The sequence below is a fragment of the Jaculus jaculus genome, chromosome 9, assembly GCF_020740685.1.
Source record: "Jaculus jaculus isolate mJacJac1 chromosome 9, mJacJac1.mat.Y.cur, whole genome shotgun sequence".
NCBI classification, from domain to species: Eukaryota; Metazoa; Chordata; class Mammalia; order Rodentia; family Dipodidae; genus Jaculus; species Jaculus jaculus.
In genome coordinates, this window is record NC_059110.1 from 77401150 (window position 1) to 77422232 (window position 21083).

A 21083-nucleotide genomic window follows, 5' to 3' on the forward strand; every position below is an offset into this window, starting at 1 on the left:
GTAGGATTCTGCCTTGTGAGGAGAACATTCCAAACACGGGCATGAGCTTAACTAAGGTGAAGGAAACCAAAGCAGAGAACACCTAATGGAAGCCTGGCCTTCAGGAGCCTTAGATCCACTTGAGAAGGGAAGGAAAATAGACAGCATGAAAGCCACATGGACAGCCAAAGCCAAGAGCAGAGTATATGGCAGGGGAGAGGAAGCAAACTGGGGAGAGTGGAGTCCATGCCTCTGTCCTGCACAGGGCAGGCTGCTGTCTCTCTCCACGCAACTTTACAGCCTCCTCTTTGGGACTCCTGTAGCAGCCACCCTCCACTCCAACATCCACAGTCAGCCATGCCGCAGCCCACAAAGCCCCACCCTCCAAATGCCACTGACCTCAAGAGAGGTCCTAACCCTGTGCCAGGCACCCAACACTGCCCACCACAACTCCCATCACACCTTTTCATTGGTCCTCTGACCAAGTTACTCCAGACTGTCACACCCTGGACATGTCCATACTTCCATGTGAACAGATTCATCCAGCCTGAACTCTCTGCCTTGAGGGCCAGAGAGTGACCTCTGGGGTTTGACTCCCTGTGTTGTGCTCTCAGGTTAAGTTACTTAGCTTTTTTGAGTCAGTTTCACCATCTTTTTGAAATGGACATAGCACTATGGTCATACTGCCCTGAATGCACCTGATCTCATCTGAAATGGACATAGTAGTACTCACCTCCAAGGATTCTTATAAAGATTAAATGAGGTCAAATAACTAGACTGGTTCTCAGTACATAGCAAGTACTAAAAAACAATGTTAGTGGTTGTATCTATGGATTGAAACCTAAAGTGTGGTTGGATATTATTTGCATGAAGAATGAATTGCTTCCCATTCTAGATATACAGATAATTGTCAGTGCTTATTATACCCCTTAGTGGTAGAAATCATCCACATGTGGAACCATCAGACAGGACACCAGCTTTTACTGGCGCTCCAAAAGTGAGACTAGTTTGGTCTGTGTTAGGAACAATGGAAAATTTTAGACACCACGCTACTGTGGCTTCAGTGGTCAGGATGAACTAAGGTCTGCTATGTTAACAAACATCCCCAAAGCTTAATGGCTTTAAACACCCAAAAGGTTTTTTTTTTTTTTCTCATTTGCACTGTGTCCCTCATTGGCTGGTAAGAACTTAGCACCAGGCAGTGATGCAGGCAGACAGAACCTGCATTGGGGCAGAGAGGGGAGGGGAGCATGGCAAACAGCATGCTTGCTCCTAAAGATCTCTACTTAGATTCTGATCACATGTCCTTGAGCAGCTCTGCCATGTGCTCCTAAGACCATAGCATTAGTGCCTAGCCTAATGCTAGTGTAAACCTAGTTTATCATTTGAAGAACACACTGGCCTCCAACATGTCCCACCACCTCTTGGGAATAAAGGTAGAAGCAATGAAGAGGTTTATGACTTCAGACTAGAGACATGCGGTCCCAGCAACTGAGCTCAACCTTACCCCATTGAGGACCCCAAGCCACATGCAAGGGAAGTAGTACCAAGACTCTTAGTTAACAAGACTAGGCTCAGTAAGGCTCAGCCTCCAACTGTAAGGTGGCCATGTGGTCTAGAAAGGGGACAGAGAGTTCCAGGGCCACAGTGTCTGTGGGGATTCCATGGCACCATCCAAATCCTAACTTATCTACACACTATGCACAGCCCTCTGAGAACGCTGGGAAGGCTGCCTCCTTGAAGCTTAAAGGGCTCTACTCTTCCAATAGTAGGAGTACTTGGGGTCCCTCAGCCTTTCCTCCCCTCTCATAAGGCCTTCCTTGGGAGCTGCAATATAACCATGTCTCAATTTATCGGGCTGAGAAAACCCTAACTGACCTGCCTGAGTTGTGCATCCAGGTCCCAGTGAACACTGGTGTGAGGCTTTCCTATAGGAAAACTGAAGAGGGGAGTCCCCACAGCCATGTTAACCAAGCTAAGCTCCATGACTACATAGTAGCATCACTCTTCCCAGAACAAAGAGACATAACTGAAAGAATGAGCTTTATTCAGTCTCTGAAATGCCACAAGCGTCAGCAGGCAGATTCATCAAAGAGCTTCCAACAATCACAGAAATGACATTTTCAAAGAGACTTTTTTTTTTTTTTTTTCCAGGACAGGGCCTCATTCTAGCCCAAGCTGACCTGGAATTCACTATGTAGTCTCAGGGTGGCCTCGAACTCACGGCGATCCTCCTACCTCTGCCTCCCGAGTGTGTGTCCCACCATGCTTAGAGACATTTCGGCTCCCCAAAAGCAAGGGTACCACAGGTGCCTCAAATCCAGTCCTGCCTGAGTCTGAGTCCTTTGAGAGTCTGGGAGCAAATACAGTGATGATGTCCCTCTCATGGAAGCCACTGCAAGGCCATCCCTTCCAACTATGGAAAGAGTGACAATGCTGTGATCCTATAAACAAGCAAGATGTTTCTGCTGAGCCAGGAGCATATGCAGAGCCAGCAAGGCCCACCACAGGAGAAAAGGGTGATGCTTATAGGATAAGGGGTTCTCTCTGTTGAAGCTTCTGAGATAGGTGGAAAAACGTATGGCTGCACAGGCATAGTCATAAAGAGAGGTGCTGCTGGTGCTTTGCAAACATCTTGAGAGCAATATGCCATAATGGTGTCAGCCACAGAGCTCCCATTGCTGGTCGTGCCATCTGTCTCCTTCACTGGGCTGTGCCCTCAAGCCAGTTGGAAGGACCTAGGGTAGCCCCAGTACTGCAAGCTTCCCCAAGGGCAAACACATATAGCAAGGGGACTGGAGCAAGCTTCTGCCTTTTCCTCCAAGCAAGCCTGTTTCAAGGTGCTTGGGCCACCCTCTGTCCAGTTAACCCACTATAGCTGAAAGAGAAGACTGGGAAGGGAGCTTCTAGCCACCTAGTACAATCCAATAGGAAGGACTTTTCCAAGTGGATCTGACTCAAATCTGGGCTTCATGTTTCTAAATTCAGTCCAAAAGCTAGAAACGAGACAGGCCTTTACTGCTTGGTTGGAGCCATGGCCACCAGACTGTTCAATGTAGGAAGTCATATTTACTTTCTCCCCTTTATAGATTAATCATATATAAGCCCTCTGGCCAGAAAATTGACCTATCTTTCCCTCTTTGATTCTTTCTCTCTCTCTCCCCACCCCACCCCGCCCTTCTCCTCCCATGTTTACACTTGCAGCCAGCTCTCAGATAGGTCTTTTCTCAGAATACACTGCTTTGGGATCTAGTTGATGATTCCTGGATGCATGATTATTATATGCTGTATAAGGAAGCTCGTGATCAATCAAGAGGACACCCTAAGATCAAGAATAACTTCTAAGCTACCTGCAGAACTATCCAGGAGAAGGATGGCCCAAGGTTGTTGGGAAAGCTAGTTAGGTAAAACTCCTAGCACTTAGCGTTGCTAAGACTCCTCCTGGTTGATGCCTCTTTGGAGCATGACCAGGGCTACCCCAAATGCAGCATCCACATCCTGGCCAAAGGACACAGGCAAAGGGAAAGCCCTCTGTACCTCCTGCTTCAGCACCTCATTCCTGGACAGTGCGCTCCCACTCCCCATCACCCGCTGCACACCCCACTCAGCGAGCTGCTGAAAAGGAAGCATGGAATGCAGATTCTGAACAATGCCCCTGCACAGCGCCCGGGTCACATGCCCTAGGGACAGGTCAGAGGAGGAGATTCTGGTCACAGAGGCCAGCTGGTCTGGTAGATGCCTCTCCCCCAGCACTGTTGGAGTGATAGTGAGGCGGGTGTCTCTCTGCTGTGCAGCTGCCTGGATCATGCGTGAATACACAGTAGATTCTTCAACCTCTAGGCCTGCCGGAAGCAAGGAAAACATGTGTGAGATTGCAGACCCTGGAGACAGGCTGTTTAGCTCATTGGTAAAACAAGTGTGAGGCCCTGAGTTCAATATTCAACAACCTCACAAAAATAACCAGCCAGGCATGGTGGCTCTCACACCTGTAATGATACCAGCACTTGGAATTCTGAAGCAGGGGGCTCACCATGAGTTCAAGGCCAACCTGATCTACATAATGAGTTAGGACAGCCTTGGCTACAAAGTAAGAACCTGAATCATTTTTAATCTCTAACTTGCCACTAACTAAGGGAAAGCAGCTTCCAGCTTTGATAGGAAAAATGTTATCCAGACTGGTGGCTCTTTGCCGTGTGATCCATTGCAATCTCCTGAGTTGCCCTGAAGGCACTGTGGACCTCAACCTCAGACACTCTGATGAGCTTGGTCTGGACAACAGATTCTGATATGCAGTCAGTTTGGAGAGCCACCAGCATAAGCCTGCAGCTGCTTCTCAAACATGGATGTGCAAATGAACTATTGAGGGATGTGTGGTCTCCGAGGCAAGCCTAGAACAGACCTGATATTCTGCATTTGTTAAAAGCTCCCAGAGGCAGGGGTTTTTTTGGCCCTAACTAGCGCTGTGTGCATGCATCAACATGAGACTTGCCTGAGGGGCATTTAGAAAATGCCATGTTCAGCCCCACCAGATCCTTAGAGTTAATCAGCATTTCTGGGCATGGGCCCCAGGAGGTGACTATTGTTTTAAAATTCACAGTTCTCAAGCTGAGGATAAGGGTCAGTGGAAGAACACCTGCCTAGCATTTGTGAAGTCCAGGTTGTGACCTCCAGCACCACGAAAATAAAATCTCGACAATTATTTCCAGTGTGTAACTAACACTGAGCATCAGGGAACTACGTGGAATCACATCTTCAGAACAGAACATTTAACACAAACAAATTCAACTATGCACTTTCAGGAATGACAGAGAAAAGCAATTCCAATACCACAGGCAACTAGTCTGAATTTGATCCCTCTCAGAATTCCACTAAACTACTGAGTGTTTGGTTGCGTGTGTGCGTGCATGTGTGTTGTGGTGCTGAGGATCAAACCCAGGTCCTGTAATATACTTCACACGTGTTGTATCAATGAGCTACATCCCTAGCCCCAAGTTCCTTTATTAAATGAGAAAGATAATGGGGGGGGTGGAAGCACAGAAGAGGGGACAGCACAGAGTAAGAATTCTGGGCCCATAGGGAAGAAAAGCAGTATAGAGTGAAAACTGACTATTCCAGCAGGGCCTGGAAGCTGTCACAGCCTGTGGAGGAAGGTGCCAAGGAACAGAAGCCAGTTCCTCCCTCTTCCACAGGAATTAGAGCCTGAGAGACTCAAGATACTTCAGACCAGGACTACAGCCAACACCCCATAAACTCTTTTGTACCCAATTGGTCAGTGTGAGCCAGTAGTCCTGTTTGGAGGCCTTTCTGCCAGAAAGTTCTCAGCACACATTTGCAGAGGATACAAAATCTTGACCCTGGTCCTGGCTCTCTAAGCACTGCACAATGTGCCACCCTCATCTCCTCCATTTTCCTCCAAAGAGTTCTGGGTCCATATATATGACTCTGAGAATCAATAATAGCACCAGCTAACTTCCCTAAAGCCAGTCAGAGCCATCACACTCTGGCTGCCACACACTGCTCCAGTTAAAATCTAGTTCCCCAAATAGAACAAAACTAGAGTGTCTAAAAAGCACATAGATAAGCTATAAGAATTTAAGGCAAGGGCTGGAGAGATGGCTTAGCGGTTAAGCGCTTGCCTGTGAAGCCTAAGGACCCCGGTTCGAGGCTCGGTTCCCCAGGTCCCATGTTAGCCAGATGCACAAGGGGGCGCACGCATCTGGAGTTCGTTTGCAGAGGCTGGAAGCCCTGGCGCGCCCATTCTCTCTCTCTCCCTCTGTCTTTCTCTCTGTGTCTGTCGCTCTCAAATAAATAAATAAAATAAAATAAAAAAAGAATTTAAGGCAAATACCTGTTAGAACCATGACTGGGGTAGAAATGGTCAGAATGTTTTTCCCTATAATCTTCATGAATGGGGGCCGGAGAGATGGCTCAGAAGTTAAAGGCACCAGCTTGCAAAGCCTGATGGCCCTGGCCCAATTCTGCAGTACCTACATAAAGCCAGATACACAAAATGGCACACGCACGAGGAGTTCATTTGCAGTGACATAAGGCCCTGGTGTGCCTATTCTGTCTGTCTCAAATAAATAAAAATATTTTAACTGCTAACCTTCAGAGTACCCCCTGCTTCATCAAAACAAGAAACATGAATATATAAAATTATCTTTCATTTATGTCAAGAATAAGAGTTCCCCGCGAAAATCTCAGTGAACAATTGGTAGAATCAATCCAGTTCCACAAGTACCTGAATTTGGGTTTGCCTAAAGGTTCAGAGGACTGGTTCATTACTTGAAACCCATTCCTGGTTCATCCCATGAAGCAACCCTAAGAGGACCCCAGCCAAGGTTGACAGAGTTCACGCTGTGCTCTCCCCCACCTCTGGCCAGCCTGCAAGCACTAGCATGGCTCTGGGCACTCGTTTGCACAACCAATATGAGCCTTCCATTTGCCCTCTTCTGCATGCACCTTGCTGTGTTCCCACACTAACCATTTCCTACAGTTACCTGACTATGAGCTCCTCCAGGTGACCATCATACCTGATGGCGATTTTCCTAGACCTGGACAGCTTACCAGAAATGTCATGTCTACTTTAAGTGCTTGCTAAGTAGACTCTGGTGGATAGTGGCTACACATGTAGCTGTGCAGACAGAGCAAAAGACCTGCTAAGTTCTCCCCTGGGAATAAAAGAATGGAAACAGAAGGGCTGCAGAGTTTTCAAGGAGCTTCCAAGAAAGTGAGCAAGGAGCCATTCACCAGGAATAAGTGCTTAGAGGGCTTTACAGTATTGTTAAATACCAGGAATCTTTTCACTCACACATCTAGTCATTCTGTCTCAGCTTTCTGTGGTCATCAGAAGGAAGAATTTAAATGCAAGGGTCTCAGGAGTTTTCTGGAAGATAAAAGAAGCCCATGGGGCCACAGAAAGCTAGGGAAGTTCTTGCAGCACTCCACAGTCCAAGTCAAGGGGAGAGTAGGCCATCACCTTCCACAAAGAAGAGAGTAGTAGACAATAGCAGTGCAAAGACAGAGAGAAAGAGGCTGTAAACTCAGACCCCTGGGGCAAGAAGTAATATGTTGGGGCCCTGAGGCTAAGCCTGCCCAGTGTACAGTAAGCTCCAAGGCAACAAGCCACATCTTACCTAGGTCTGCCATCCACTGAACAAGCATGTGGACGAATGTAGCCAGCACATTGCCCCCATTGAGTGATGCTGCCACCCCAAGGTAGGTCCTGTTGAAGTACGGGAAGAAGGCGACTGGAGCTGAAGGGTCTGGAGTCTGCGCCGGCTGGAATCCTAAAGGCATGGAGGCTGCCAGCTGGACCGAGGTGCTGATGTTGAGAACTAGGGTTCAAAGAGAGCAGGGGTTAGGCCTGCTCTGAACTCAGGATCACATATTATAACAGGGCAGGGGGAAAGTGTGGTGGTTTTAAAACTATGTCCATAAATGTCTTGACAAGCCTCCTTTTAAGAGGTGCAGCCTAATTCTCCCTACCACCCCAAGCAAGAACCAGACTTGGTAAATGGCTTCTAACAAATATAGCCAGGCATAATGGGTTGTGTGTGGCGTCAGGAACTAGAAGGCTTAAGGGCTAAACTTGCTGAGGTCATCCTCCAATCTCCCCATCTGCTGGAGGGTTAGGAGCAAAGCCAAGTTTCAAAAAGCAAATAAGTAACCTTCACATGGTGCCACATCAAGTCTACTACCATGCCCACAAGCTAGAAGTAATGTGCTCCCCACCTGCCCCTGAGCTCAGGGAAAGGGTCCCATCAACAGCACTCATGGGTAGGGCACCACTGAGCACATGCCAGTTGCTCCAACCTGGAACCAAAGAATGCAGCCACCTCAAGAAAGAGGGTCATTGTTGTGGCTTGAATGTCCCCACTCAAGCTCACATTGGAATTTAATCCCCACTGTGAAGAAGGGAAAAGGGAGCAGACAGGAGCTCTCCTGTGTGACTAGTATGGAGGAGAGGGCTCATGAACTAATGGGTTCACAGGTGATGGGGAATAGCTTTATTATGGCCAGCTCACACTAGCTAAATTTTCTCTGTCTCCCCATAAGTTATCCATCACCATGTCATGACCCATCAAGAAGGCCCAAGACCAATATGGCTCCTCAATCTCAGACCTCTAGATTTCTAGAACCATGAGCTAGATAACCTGTTTTCTTTATAAATTACCCACTTGTAACTTAGCTATAGAAACAGGCAGCAGGAGACTAAGACAGGCCTAACTCTTATCTTCTTTCCATTGGACCATCCCAACACTGCCATTTAGCAAGCATATTTTCATGCAGGCACAGAGATCACCCTCAGGCCTGGGGACCACCTAATCCTAAAGCCAGGCTCTTAACAGGCACAATCCCAAGTAACTTACCTTTATTTTTTGTATGTGTGTAGTATGTGTGGTATGGTATGTTGCAGTGTGGTGTGTTATGTGTAGTATACACATGTGTATATGCTGGGGTGCCCTATGTGTTAACATTTCTTGTTTTTTGTTTTTGTTTTTGTTTTTTTAGGAGCTCTCTAGTCCAGGCTGACCTGGAATTCACTATGTATTCACAGGTTGGCCTCAAACTCACAGCAATCCTCCTACCTCAGCATCCCAAGTGCTGGGATTAGAAGCATGTGCCACCACTCCTGGCTCTGTTAACTTTCTTTTTTGTGAGGAAGAGAGAGGCAGATAGGGAGAGAGAATGGGCATGCCAGAGCCTTCAGCCATTGCAGAAGCATGTGCCACCTTGTGCATCTAGCTTATGTGGGTCCCGGGGAATTGAACCTAGGTCCTTTGGTTTTGCAGGTGAGTACCTTAACTGTTAAGCCATCCCTTCAGCCCTCTGTGTTAACTTTTTATCTGAAAAAATCTTATGACATATATGTTCAAACAAAGCTGGCAGAGTTTCGTCTCTCCTTATCAGCTAATATATATGTGGTGTTTATAGTAAGGCTTTACAGCATCCTGTTCCAGACCCCTGAAAAGGCATCTGAAAGTCTCCAGTCATTGTCCTAAACTTGCAGTCACCTTGGATGGCAGGAATAGTAAAGCCTCACAGATAAACCACCCATGGTAAGATCACCCCCTAAGTGGGAGACATTACCCATGACAGAAACAAAAGTTGCCCTTTCCCAACAAAAGAAATTCCCTCATGGGACCCAGACTGCCCCTCAAGCTCTGGAATCATCATGCAGAATCAAGACTGATGCAATGACAAACCAGACCATCATTTGACCAAGATGGCTCACCCTGCCTCACCTTAGCCTACCCTGCAGATAGCCCAAGATGCTTACCCCCCATCTTCCCAAAATGGCTATTTTGATTAAAATCTTGTCCTGCCAGGACTGGAGAGATGGCTCGGTGATTAAGGCATTCATTCACAAAGCCTAACAACCTGGGATTCCCCAGTACCTAAGTAAAATCTGATGTACAAGGTGGCACATGTGTCTGGAGTTCATTTGCAATGTCTAGAGGCTCTGGCGCTCTCTCTCTCTCTCTCTCTCTCTCTCTCTCTCTCTCCTTGCAAATAAATAAATAATAGAAGTTTATTTTAAAAAAATCATGTCCTGCCTTTGTGTCATTGTTTTGCTTTCTTTGGAGTGAGTGGCTAGCTCTAACATGTTCAAGCCCAGAAATGAGCCTCTGACCTAGGACTCTGATTACCTTGTCACATGTCTGAGGCACTCAGGAGACTAAAACAGAATTGCTAAAGCTAACCTGAGCTATACAACAGAACCCTATCTCCAAAAAAAAAAAAAAAGGGCTAGAGAGATGGCTTAGCAATTAAGGCATTTACCTACAAAGTCAAAGGTCCTAGGTTCAATTCCCCAGGACTCACATGAGCCAGATGCACAAGGTAGCTCATGTGTCTGAGGTTCATTTGCAGTGACTGGATGCCCTAGTGCACCCATTCTTTCTCTTCTCTCTCTTTCTCTCTCTCTCTCTCTCTCTCAAATAAATAAATAAAAATAAAATTTTGGAAAAAAATGGCTACAGAGATGGCTTAGTGGTTAAGGTGTTTGCCTGCAAAGCCAAAGGGCCCAGGTTCAATTTCCCAGGACCCACATAGGCCAGATGCACAATGTGCCCCATGGGTCTGAAGTTTGTTTACAGTAGCTGGACACCCTGGTGTGCTCTCTCTCTAATAAATGAAATGTTTTTTGGTTTTTTTTTTAAATTTTTTTATTTATTTATTTAAGAGCAACAGACACAGAGAGAAAGACAGATAGAGGGGGAGAGGGAGAATGGGCGCGCCAGGGCTTCCAGCCTCTGCAAACAAACTCCAGACGCATGCGCCCCCTTGTGCATCTGGCTAACGTGGGACCTGGGGAACCGAGCCTCGAACCGGGGTCCTTAGGCTTCACAGGCAAGCGCTTAACCGCTACGCCATCTCTCCAGCCCAATGAAATGTTTTTTAATGAAATAAGAATAGACTACTAAACAGAGAATAATACCAGCCAGAAGTTTTTTTTTTAATATTTATTTATTTGCAAGCAGGGAGAGAATGGGAACACTAGCCACTGCAAATAAACTTCAGATGCATGCACATCTTTTTGCATCTGTCTTTAAATGGGTACTGGGGAACAGAACTCTGGTCTTAAGGTTTTTCAGACAAGTGCCTTAACTTGTCAGCCATCTCTCTGGCTCCCAGTCACAAGTTTTTACCTCAGAGTTGAGTTACAATTTTTTTGATGGCACTAGGAATTGAACCTTGTGTGAGGTAGGCAAGTGCCCTACCACTGAGCTATATCCCCAGTGTAAGTTATAACATTTCTCAGTGACAGAAGAGGGGGAAAGATACCATGACTAAGAGTCACAAATAAAATAACAAATTCTGCATTCCCCTTACAAACAAGAAGGGCTCCCAAAGTGGATTTTCTCAACCAGACTTCAAGAAGCATCAAGTGAAATACATGTGCTAGCATAGGTGATGGTGGCTACACCACTCCTCAACCACCCTATTCAGGCAGGCAGGCCCAGACATCACTCTAGACCAGGGGTGGACAAACTGCAGCCTACTAAAGGTGAGAGCCAGTCTACTACCTGTTGATTTTATGGCCCCGGGATAAAAACAGCTTTTCCATTTTTTTAAATCATTGCTTAATGGAGATGTAAACCACACAAATCCACTATAAATTTTTCTTTAAACTTTTTATTGATTTGACATTTTTAACATTAAAGATTGAAGGCATACTTTACCAATAATCTGCATCCTCAGCACCAAAATCCACTCTATAATTATATTCAAGTTTTACAGCTGTGGTATTGTGACGTGCATTTTTTGTTTTTGTCACAGTTCCTGGCTTTAGAGTTTAAAGGCAACATGGGCAATGCATGCCCAAAAGAGGCCACAGAAACAAAAAGCTCTCCTCCCCAAAGCAAATGAAACTCTAATCCTCCCTCTCTTCCTCTGACCTTTGTGGTACATCATAAGACTTCACCATAGTAGGGGCCCTGCCCCACATTTGGGAATGCTGTACAGAAACGCTGAGATGAATCTCAACAGGCAGGCCTTGCTGAGTGTCCCCACCCAGTCTACCAGCATTCAACTATGCATTATTTATTATTATTCAACTATGCATTAGTTCTCCATAAAAGCCCAAAAAGAAGGCTGGAGAGAAGGCCCAGTAGTTAAATGTACTAGTTTGCAAAGTCTGATGGCCCAGGTTCAATTCCCCAGTATCCACATAAAGCCAGATGCACAAAGTGGCGAGTTCATTTACAGTGGCAAGAGGTCCTGGTATGCATGCACTCTCTGTCTGTCTGTCTGTCTATCTGTCTGTCTGTCTCCCTCTCTCTCTCTCTCTCTCCTTGCAAATAAGTAATTTTTTTAATGTTTTAAAGGGGAAGATTAAGTCTCTAGAACTGACCTGTGGGATAAGACAGTATCTCCAGATAGAAGGCGTCAGGGTGAACTGAATTGAGTGAGGATGGCCAGTGGTGTCCACTGCTGCCTAGTTCACTGTTGGCTTGGATTGAGGGGGAAACTAGACACATCTAGTATCAGCAGTAATCTGTGTGCTAACCCTATTGTAGCAAACAAAATTGTTTTTCCATCTTATCCTCAAAACAACTTTCACCACTAGAACATGTCAGTCATCATTCCAAAAGCAAACCCTACCTTTTAGCAGCCATTCCCTCCAGCCCCAAACAACCACACATCTTCTTTGGAACTGGATGGATTTGCCTACTGTAGACACTACATGAGGGGAATCACATCACCTTTGTGTCTGGCATCTTGTCCTTCCCTTTCACTGATGTTTTGTAGTACCTTTAGCGTTTCATTTATTTTTAGCTATATGGATGTGCCCTGTTTTAAAATCTGTGTAGTGCTGTTTTTATTTGGCAGCACTGCTTTGAACATTTGGGTGTAAGTGTCTGTGTAGATATATGTCTCCAGTTTTCTTGCTGGGTTTCTGCTATTGGAATTTTAAGCCCTGTTGTAATGCCACTTTAGGAACTGTCAGGCTGTTCTCCAAAGGACCATACCACTTTACAATCCCATTAGCATGCCCTTATATTTGTAAATACTTGAAAGAAGACAAATATTTCATGATACATGAAAACTATATGAAACTCATACCTCAATGGAATAACATTTTATTTGGACCACAACTGTGCCAATTCATTTATATACAGTCCATGATTGTTTTTAACCTCTAGTAGCAAAGAGAAGGGTCTGTATGAACCACACAATGAAAATTATTATCTAGCTCTTTACAGAAAGAAGTTTTTCAACCCCTACCCTAAAGTGTTACCTTCACCTCAACTGTCATTCTCTTACCCTAGACACAGAAAAGATTCTGCATATAAAAATAGATATGACACAGCATTCACTGTAAAACAAATAAGAACAACAGCTCTAATCTACTCATCTTTTCTCCCCCTGTGCTGGGGATGGATCCCAAGGTCTTGTGCATGCTAGGCAAGTGCTCCACCACTGAGCCACACCCCCATTCTACTCATTTATTGTCTCAGAAAGCAGCCACAGAGAGAGAGCCATGTCCCTCACCTGGCCCTTGACATCAGTGAGCAGAGCCAGAACTCTGTAAGCCTGTCAGCTTCCTGAGCACAGAGAGTCCTCTTTACAGAACAATGAGTTCCCCAGGATGCCAAGTATGCTGCATTCTATGTGGGCCTTGGACCACATAGTGCTCAGTGCTGGTATTTGGGAGGCACCAGCGAATGTCTAAGAAAAGAACAAGAGGAAATTTTACCTGCATCAGTCCTTTGGCCCATGCAGGAGTAGACAGAGGCCTGTAAGTCACCCATGGCCACGCCCACCTGTGTCCCCCTTGGAATTTCAAACCACTGGTGAGTAGTTCTGCCTGCCACATTGCCCGGTTCAGCAATGTCTGGGAGCAGGTGGATGGGAAAGCCTGCTGCCTTCAGTCTGCAAAAAAGAAAGTGGACACCTACACTTACCTGCTGCTGAGTTGTCTGGTGTTGGTTAGTTCCAGGAAACTAGGCAAGGGAAAGTGTTCTAGGTCACATAGGAGAAGGGAGGATAGAATGCATTGTCACAGACTGCCTCTGGCCTCTTTAAACCAGCAGTTTGGAATGGATGGCATTCCTGAAGAACAATACCCAAGGCTGTCTGTCCTTTGGCCTTACACACATGCACCTACACACACATACACACGCACACCAAAAAAAAAAAAAACATGAGTTTGGCCTATGTGGATAGTGAACAAGTTTGGGATTCACCTTAGGTGGTGGGAGGACATGTAACCTGAGCACCACAGATAACTGGAGAAGAGCCCAATTTCCAAGGCGTTCCATCCCTGTGTTCGGAGTGGGGGAGGAACCTCCACCAAGTGAGATGCCAGGGTAGCAGTGCTGTTAAAGTTGGTTAGCATGGTCTAGACCAAAGTCTCACCCAGAGGCCTCCTGAACACCCAATGCATCCATCACTCAGGGTTAGTAAACATGGGCTACCACTTGCACAAAACATGCCAGAAAGTTCTTTACCTGAGCTACTATGTCCTTTTGACTTTATTTCAAGGCTCATATTGTGGCCCTGAAAGTAAATTATAGAGCACTGGAGTTCTGAACCTGAAAAAGCAAATGATTGTGTAAAATGAACTTAAAAGGCATCCCATCAGCCTACTGTTATGTCAGGACCAATAAGGAAGTGGTCATCCACATTCCTCAAGGAACCACCCAGCCATTATCCCTTCCTTGCCTAACAATGCCCCAGGTCTAGGTTTCCTGCCCCCTTATCTCTCAGGACACCTGGTCATTGTTCTGGTCTCATACCCTACCAATTAGAAATGTAAAGAACAAAGGAATTCTTTTCCCTTCCTCATTTTCCCCCAGCTGAAGAGCCCTATAAAGCCCACTATCTGTAATCTCAAAAGACTGTGCTCTGCTCTTGAGAGCCAGTCCTGGCAGCTCATGTTTTTCCTGCATAAAAGCTTCCACCTTTGCCTCAGAGTGGTCTCTGTGTTCTTAGTCACTCCTGAACCTTACATGTGGTGCCGTGAATCGGGCTTGCTTAACTCAACAATGGGCTTGCTTAACTCAACAATGACCAAGTTCTATTCTATTATTGAGCTATGTATAATCATTCTCAACCATGGTTTAATTCAATTAACTGTCTCATTTCTGATATATTAAGTTTACTGCTTATAGAGATATTGATACTTAAAATATGTTTCCTGCTCTAGAAAAATAACTTTAAATTGTTGTTCTACTTCCAGTTTTGGGGGTAAATGGTACTTGCATTAATATACAGACTAGCCAAAGTTATTTTCAAACACAGATGATAGGTTTTTATACTCTCGCCTTTTTCCCGGCATACAATTTCTAGATTAAATCAATTGAATTAAAGTTATCGCTAAAATATTGTTTTCAGGGCTACTAAAATGCTAAAATGTTCTGCATACACACACACACACACACACACATACACACACTGACAGATACTTAAAAGATAAAATGTGTATGCTTTCTATGTGCCAGATATAGCTTACACTGTCACCTAACAACTAAACATAAATATTATTCAGAATGATTTTAAACTAATGTGTCATCTCTAACCAGATCTGCTTTGCTAACCAGATATGTTCTGCACCCTTTTAACTAATCTGTTTTGCTAATCAGATATGTACAGTCTCTCTGAGTGAGTAATAACCATATGTAGAAGCCAAAATCAATTGAAAACATTGGAGTTAAAAGGATAACCAATAACCGGGCATGGTGGCGCACACCTTTAATCCCAGAACTTGGGAGGCAGAAGTAGGAGGATCGCCATGAGTTCAAGGCCACCCTGAGACTACATAGTGAATTCCAGGTCAGTCTGGGCTAGAGCAAAACCCTACCTCAAAAAACCAAAAAATAAAAAAAATAAAAAGGATAACCAATATTTTGGTTCCTGCTCCTGGGTCAAAAGGCCTCAGGAGATGGTGGGACACTTGAACTTCTAGCCTCTGGTAAGTTACCTGTCTTCTTGATCAGAGAGGATGTGGAGACCTAGAAATGAATTCTAAGTCAGTGTATCTACAACAGAAGAGCCACACTGGAGGAAAATCAGTCCTCCAGGCTTCGCAAAAGAGGGAGGGCCACTTGGTCAGCATGGCCTTTACTTATCCTAGCAGATGACAATGCTAAGAGTCATAGAGCTCTTCACAGGTCCCTAAAAGTCTCTCCTACAGAACCATTATTAATCTCCAAAATATACAGCTAATTTTGGCAGCCTACCTGGTCTTATATCACCCAATGAGAAAAACCTAACTACAATATAAACAATGAGTCAGACTAATAGGTTCCCCTGTCTGATGCTGACTTACAATACTAGACTCTAACATTAATTCATGCCTTCTCCCTCCGCCTGTCCCTGATTAACTTCACCTGTCCTGATCCCAGCTTCCCCTACTTGACTTAGCTAGAATCAGTGCTATTCCTAGGGCCCACTCCTTCCTTAGCCCTTACCCTATCTCATCCAGGGATAAGTACACTGCCACCCCAATGGGCACTCTCAAACTTAGACTCTCTTGTATTCCTACTCTTCCCCTGATCCCAAAATGCCCCTCTGCCTCCTCTTGCCCCAAGCCCTCTATCTCTTGCCACTGAATGTTCATCTTCCCTATACACTTGGTATTTTGAAGTCATAGCTGTTGAAAAGAATAACAAGCTCCTTTATTCTCCCTTTTGTCTTCTCATGGAGTACACAGAGCCCATCTCCCTCACCTTCTCTTTAACAGGTGTCTGCCAGTGACTGCTCTCAAGCCAGCTCAATACAGGGATGGTATGAGAGAAGTCTCTGCTTTGCTCAGTACCAACTCATAACAACATGCTACACTGGAGCTATTGATCTCACCACTCTGCCAACTCTAGCCACCATAAAACTGCCTCCTCATCACCTGCCCTGAAGAGAGACCATCAACTGCATTATCCAGCCTCTCCCATAAGAACTCATCGCCCTTATGGTCAGCATGAAAATATTAACCTTCATCTCTTATCGTTAACAAAAGGCTGAAATGTTAGGTCAGGACAAAATGGAGTTATAGCAGGAGGGTGACAGAGACACAAGGAAGTGGTCATCCACATTCCTCAAAGAACCACCCAGCCATTATCCCTTCCTTGCCTAATAATGCCCCAGGTCTAGGTTTAGATAATGCCCCATTATCTCTCAGGACACCTGGTCACTGACTGTTCTGGCTTCACACCCTAGCTATTTGAAATGTAAAGAACAAAGGACTTCTTTTCCCTTCCTCACCTTCCCCCAACTGAAGAGCTCTATAAAGCCCACTATCTGTAGTCTCAAAAGTTGACTGCGCTCTGCTCTTGAGAGTCAGTCCTTGTAGCTCATGTTTTTCCTGAATACAGTCTTCCATCTTTGTCTCAGAGTGGTCTCTGTGTTCTTGGTCACTCCTGAACCTTACACCTACTACCTCCATTCTTAGTATTATTTTTAAATGGGGACTGGAAAAATTGCTCAGCAGTTAAGGTCCTTGCCTGCAAAGCCTAAGATCCTGAGTCCGATTCCCCAGTACCCACATAAAGCCAGATGCACGAAGTGGCACATGCATCTGGAGTTTGTTTGCAGTGGCTAAAGGTCCTAGCATGCCCATTTATTCCCTTTCTCTCTCATAAATAAATAAATAGCCAGGCATGGTGGCACATGCCTTTCATCCCAGCACTCGGAAGGTAGAGGTAGGAGGATTGCCTTGAGTTCAAGGCTACCCTGAGACTACAGAGTGAATTCCAGGTCAGCATGGGCTACAGCAAGACCCTACCTCAAAAATAAATAAATAAATAAATTTAAAAGATTAAACAGCCAGGTGTGGTGGCACACGCCTTTAATCCCAGCACTCAGGAGGCAGAGAGGTAGGAGGATTGCCATGAGTTCAAAGCCACCCTGAGACTCCAAAGTGAATTCCAAGTCAGCCTGGGCTAGAGTGAGACGCTACCTCGAAAAAACAAAACAAAACAAAAAGATTAAACAGTGAAAGTTCCCCCACTGAAGCTTTCCCTGGAGCCATGCCCTTCACCAGAAGCCACCCAAGAGGTCATACTCACATCTGCAAGTTCCAGCTTTGGCTCTGAGTGTTGAAATATCCCCAGCTAGCAGCATTCTGGTCAGACATCAGGGGTCTTTGCAAGCCACAAAGCATGGCAACCACATAGTCTTGGATGGTGCCAGCTGTATCAAAGGACTTCAGGAACTCTGGGCTGTTTTTCACACCAAAACAGTTCATTGGGATCTGATATGGATGTGGAAGCATGTATTGTACTTAGCTATGTGCACAGGGAACTAGACATGGCATTGCTGGGACATAGGTACAACCTTACACACTGAGGCTCAAGTTGACCCCTGGGAAAGGACTTCCACCTCAGACAAAAACATCCCAAACCAGCCTAGGGTGGTGGGGGGAGACTTGGGGAAGAAACACTCTGCCTGAGAAAATCATAGCCCTCTCTGTAGCCCCGCAGGCCTGACCTCACTTGATCTTACCTTGGCAAATCATTTGTCCTCTCTGTCCACCTCCCAACCCAGGTTAGAACTGGATTATCCATGGAGACCCTACTGAAAGGGAAGTGTTCTGAACAAAATCTGGGCCTTGTGACCTTGCACAGGGCCACAATCACTAAGGCACAAGCCAGCAGCTGGAGAGATGCTGGATGTCCCTGTTCCCATAACCCAGCATTGATTCAAAGAACAGTTATCATACCTATTTTTCAAAAGCCAGAAGATGGTTGCACAGCCAAATCCTGTGGCCACACTGAGATGGGACTCTGGCTGGGGCAGAGAAGCCAGAAACTCACTGCTACACCGGCCATCCTGCCATGTGACCAGGCGGCTCACGGCTCTGGGCTCAAACATAGAGACAGACCCTACTTCTGTCCAGTCACAACCTGGAATAAAAAGAAAGATGACAAAAATGGAGAAAAGACCACCAAATGGGTACACAGTTCTCCACAATTCCCTGCTGGTGAGCTTACAGTACAGGTATTTTCACTCCATGACAATTGTCCCACAGAGTTCTGACATCAGAGTGACTCTGGGCAAGAACCTTCCTTGTATCCCCCTTCTGTTTCACTTTGTTCAATCATTCTTTTGAAGGGTAGGAGGGCTAGATGTGGTTTGGTTTAGTTTTTTGAGACAGGGGCTTGCTATATAATTCATAGCCAGGACTAATCTCAAACTTGTGACCTTCCTACCTCACCTTCCTGAGAGATGAGGAGACAGTCATGTGCCATCACACCCAGACTAGTTTTTGCCTTGCTTTGTTTGGGTTTTGTTTAACATTTTAAATTCATTTCTAAGTTGATAACTTTATCTCTCCCACCCCATAAGATAAGTTGTTTGGCACCCTTTCAAAGTCCCCTGGTCTCTCTTGTCCTTTCAACCCTCATCAAAATAACATCACGTAGGCTTGATTCTGGAAAATTAACAATGTGTTTTCTACTTTCCTTTGATCTAAGCTAATTGGTTGGTTGGTGTTGAACTGGAGATGAAATGCTAGGCTTCCATACATGCTAAGCATATGTTCTACTATAAAGTGAGCAAAATGTTATATTTCTCTACATTTCTTTATATCTAGCTTAGAAAAAAATAAAAGTCACTTCCTTGTAGGAGCTCATAAAAGAATGGAATAAAACACTTGTTTAAGCAGATGGGGATGGCAGATAAACAGGAGGCTCTCTAATGGCAGGTAAACAGAAGGCTCTGCTGGTCTGAATAGCATTACCTGGCCCGCATCTGTTGAGTAAACTCCTTAAGGACAGATAAGCTGTAAACTCCTGGTTGCAGGCCTAATTTACACCCCCTCGGTGCTTTCTGTAAGTGACCACCAAGAGACCTGTTTACATCCTTTTTTCATCTTCTAAGATACATCGAATTCCCCACTATGTTTAAGATTACTTTTATGGCTGTAACTGTCACAGGTAAATTGTGATTTATGGTTTAATTCCCATCCTGGGATTTTTTTTCTTTTTCTATAAGCATCATGTGGTTATTTCCAATAAAAGCTGACACTCTGAACAGTTCGGGGCTGCACTCTGAGATTCTGGGGTGAAGACCTGATGTACCAGACTTTCTTCTTTTTCTTTTCTTTCTTTTTTACCCAATAAAACTTGGTCTCACATTCCATGAGTCAATAGTCTTACTTGAGCAACACCAGACCCTATAACACTACCACTGTAGCTATACCTCCAACCCTTTTTGTGTTTTTTCCCTTATGATTCCTCTGAAACGATTTGAAGATGAGAGAGAGTAGTCATGCTAACTTAGTATCTTGGTGGTAACTGTATGTGGAAGTTCAGGGTTAGAAAGCCCACTGGACTCTGGTCTCCTGGATCCTAGTGGCTCTGACACTTTTCTCTCAGGCTAGTAGCAAGGGGAAGAGTTGAGTTGTAGTAAATGAACTAACACATGTACAGCACTCAAAACCATACCAGCACATAGTGAGTGCTCAACAAATACTAGTGAAGGGGATGGTGATGATGAACTTTAGCTTCTTCTATGGTTTGGATGTGGAATAGCCCCCCAAAGTCCACCTAGTAAAGGCTTGGTCAAATATGGTACTATTGGGAGATAGCAGAAACTTTAAGAGGTGGGGCCTAACAGGAGGCCTTTAGGTCATTGGGGGGGAATGCCCATAAGAGATTTATTCTCATTCTCATATTCTTTCTCTCCTCTCTCCCCCCACCTTTTTTTTTTTTTTTCTCTCTCTCTCTCTCCATATTTCTCAGCCTGGTGAGAAGTTTGCTCCACCATATGTCCCATCATGATATGCTATTACAGGTCCAGATCAACTAGAACCTTCAAAACTGTGAGCTGAAACCCCTGTGTAAGTTAATTATATCAGACATTTGTTAGAATAATGTAAAGCTGACTAATACAGATTCTAACTGTGCCCTATTCCCCAGACCTTTTGTAGCAAACAGCTTCAGTTTCACTGAGATGAATTTCTAGACCAGGCACAGTTATGGAGGAAGGGATTTATTAAAGCTTACAGATCCAGGAGAAGTTCCATAATGGCAGAAGAAGCAGGCCTGCTTTCACAGGTACAAGCAAAGAGAGAGAAACCAGAAGCCACACAACACACTTCAGGAACTTCAGATAGGCACACTTTGCATATCTTGAGATTGGAATTTCTATCCCACCATCACACCTTAGGGCTGGACACTAAGATCCACACAGTGATACTGCCTCCAGCCAAGTGGCTGCAGATGCAAATTACAAACTAATAAAACACTAAATATATTGGGGGTCATCTATTCAAACTACCACATTCCATCCCTGGTCCCCAATAGATTCATAACCATCACACACTGTAAATTGTATTCAGTCCAATCTCAAAAGTTCTCATAGTCCTAACCAACTTAAGATCATGAGTCCTGTAAAGTCAAACAAGTTAAATAATTTCAACATGTAAAGGTACAGAGTAAACATTTTCAACTGGCATAAGGCATAGCAAGGAGAGACTAAAACAATGGAACCTCAACCACCATCAAGCAAACATTAAACTTCTGCAGTTCAAGTCCAGTGACTGGCAGTCTCTAGAGTTTCCAATTCTGCCCTACCAGCTGGGCAGAGTAGCCAGGGAAGACTTCTATCCCAACCTAACAGCCTCCATGGTAGCCCTTGCACAGTCCTGATACATC

The 21083-nt window shown here is 45.0% G+C and overlaps 1 protein-coding gene across 1 annotated transcript in view; it reads right to left on the reverse strand.

The window, feature by feature from the left end:
- Positions 1–2009: 2009 nt before the first annotated feature.
- Shpk (sedoheptulokinase) overlaps positions 2010–21083 on the reverse strand; it is a 38069-nt gene continuing 18995 nt past the window's right edge. Inside the window, exons 3-7 of the mRNA XM_004672389.2 lie at positions 18146–18329; positions 17493–17645; positions 13187–13362; positions 7116–7316; positions 2010–3821 (exon numbers count right to left, since the gene is read on the reverse strand). Of these exons, the coding sequence (XP_004672446.2) occupies positions 3409–3821; positions 7116–7316; positions 13187–13362; positions 17493–17645; positions 18146–18329 (1127 nt within the window). The 3' untranslated portion in view covers positions 2010–3408. The remainder of the gene's footprint in view (positions 3822–7115; positions 7317–13186; positions 13363–17492; positions 17646–18145; positions 18330–21083) is intronic.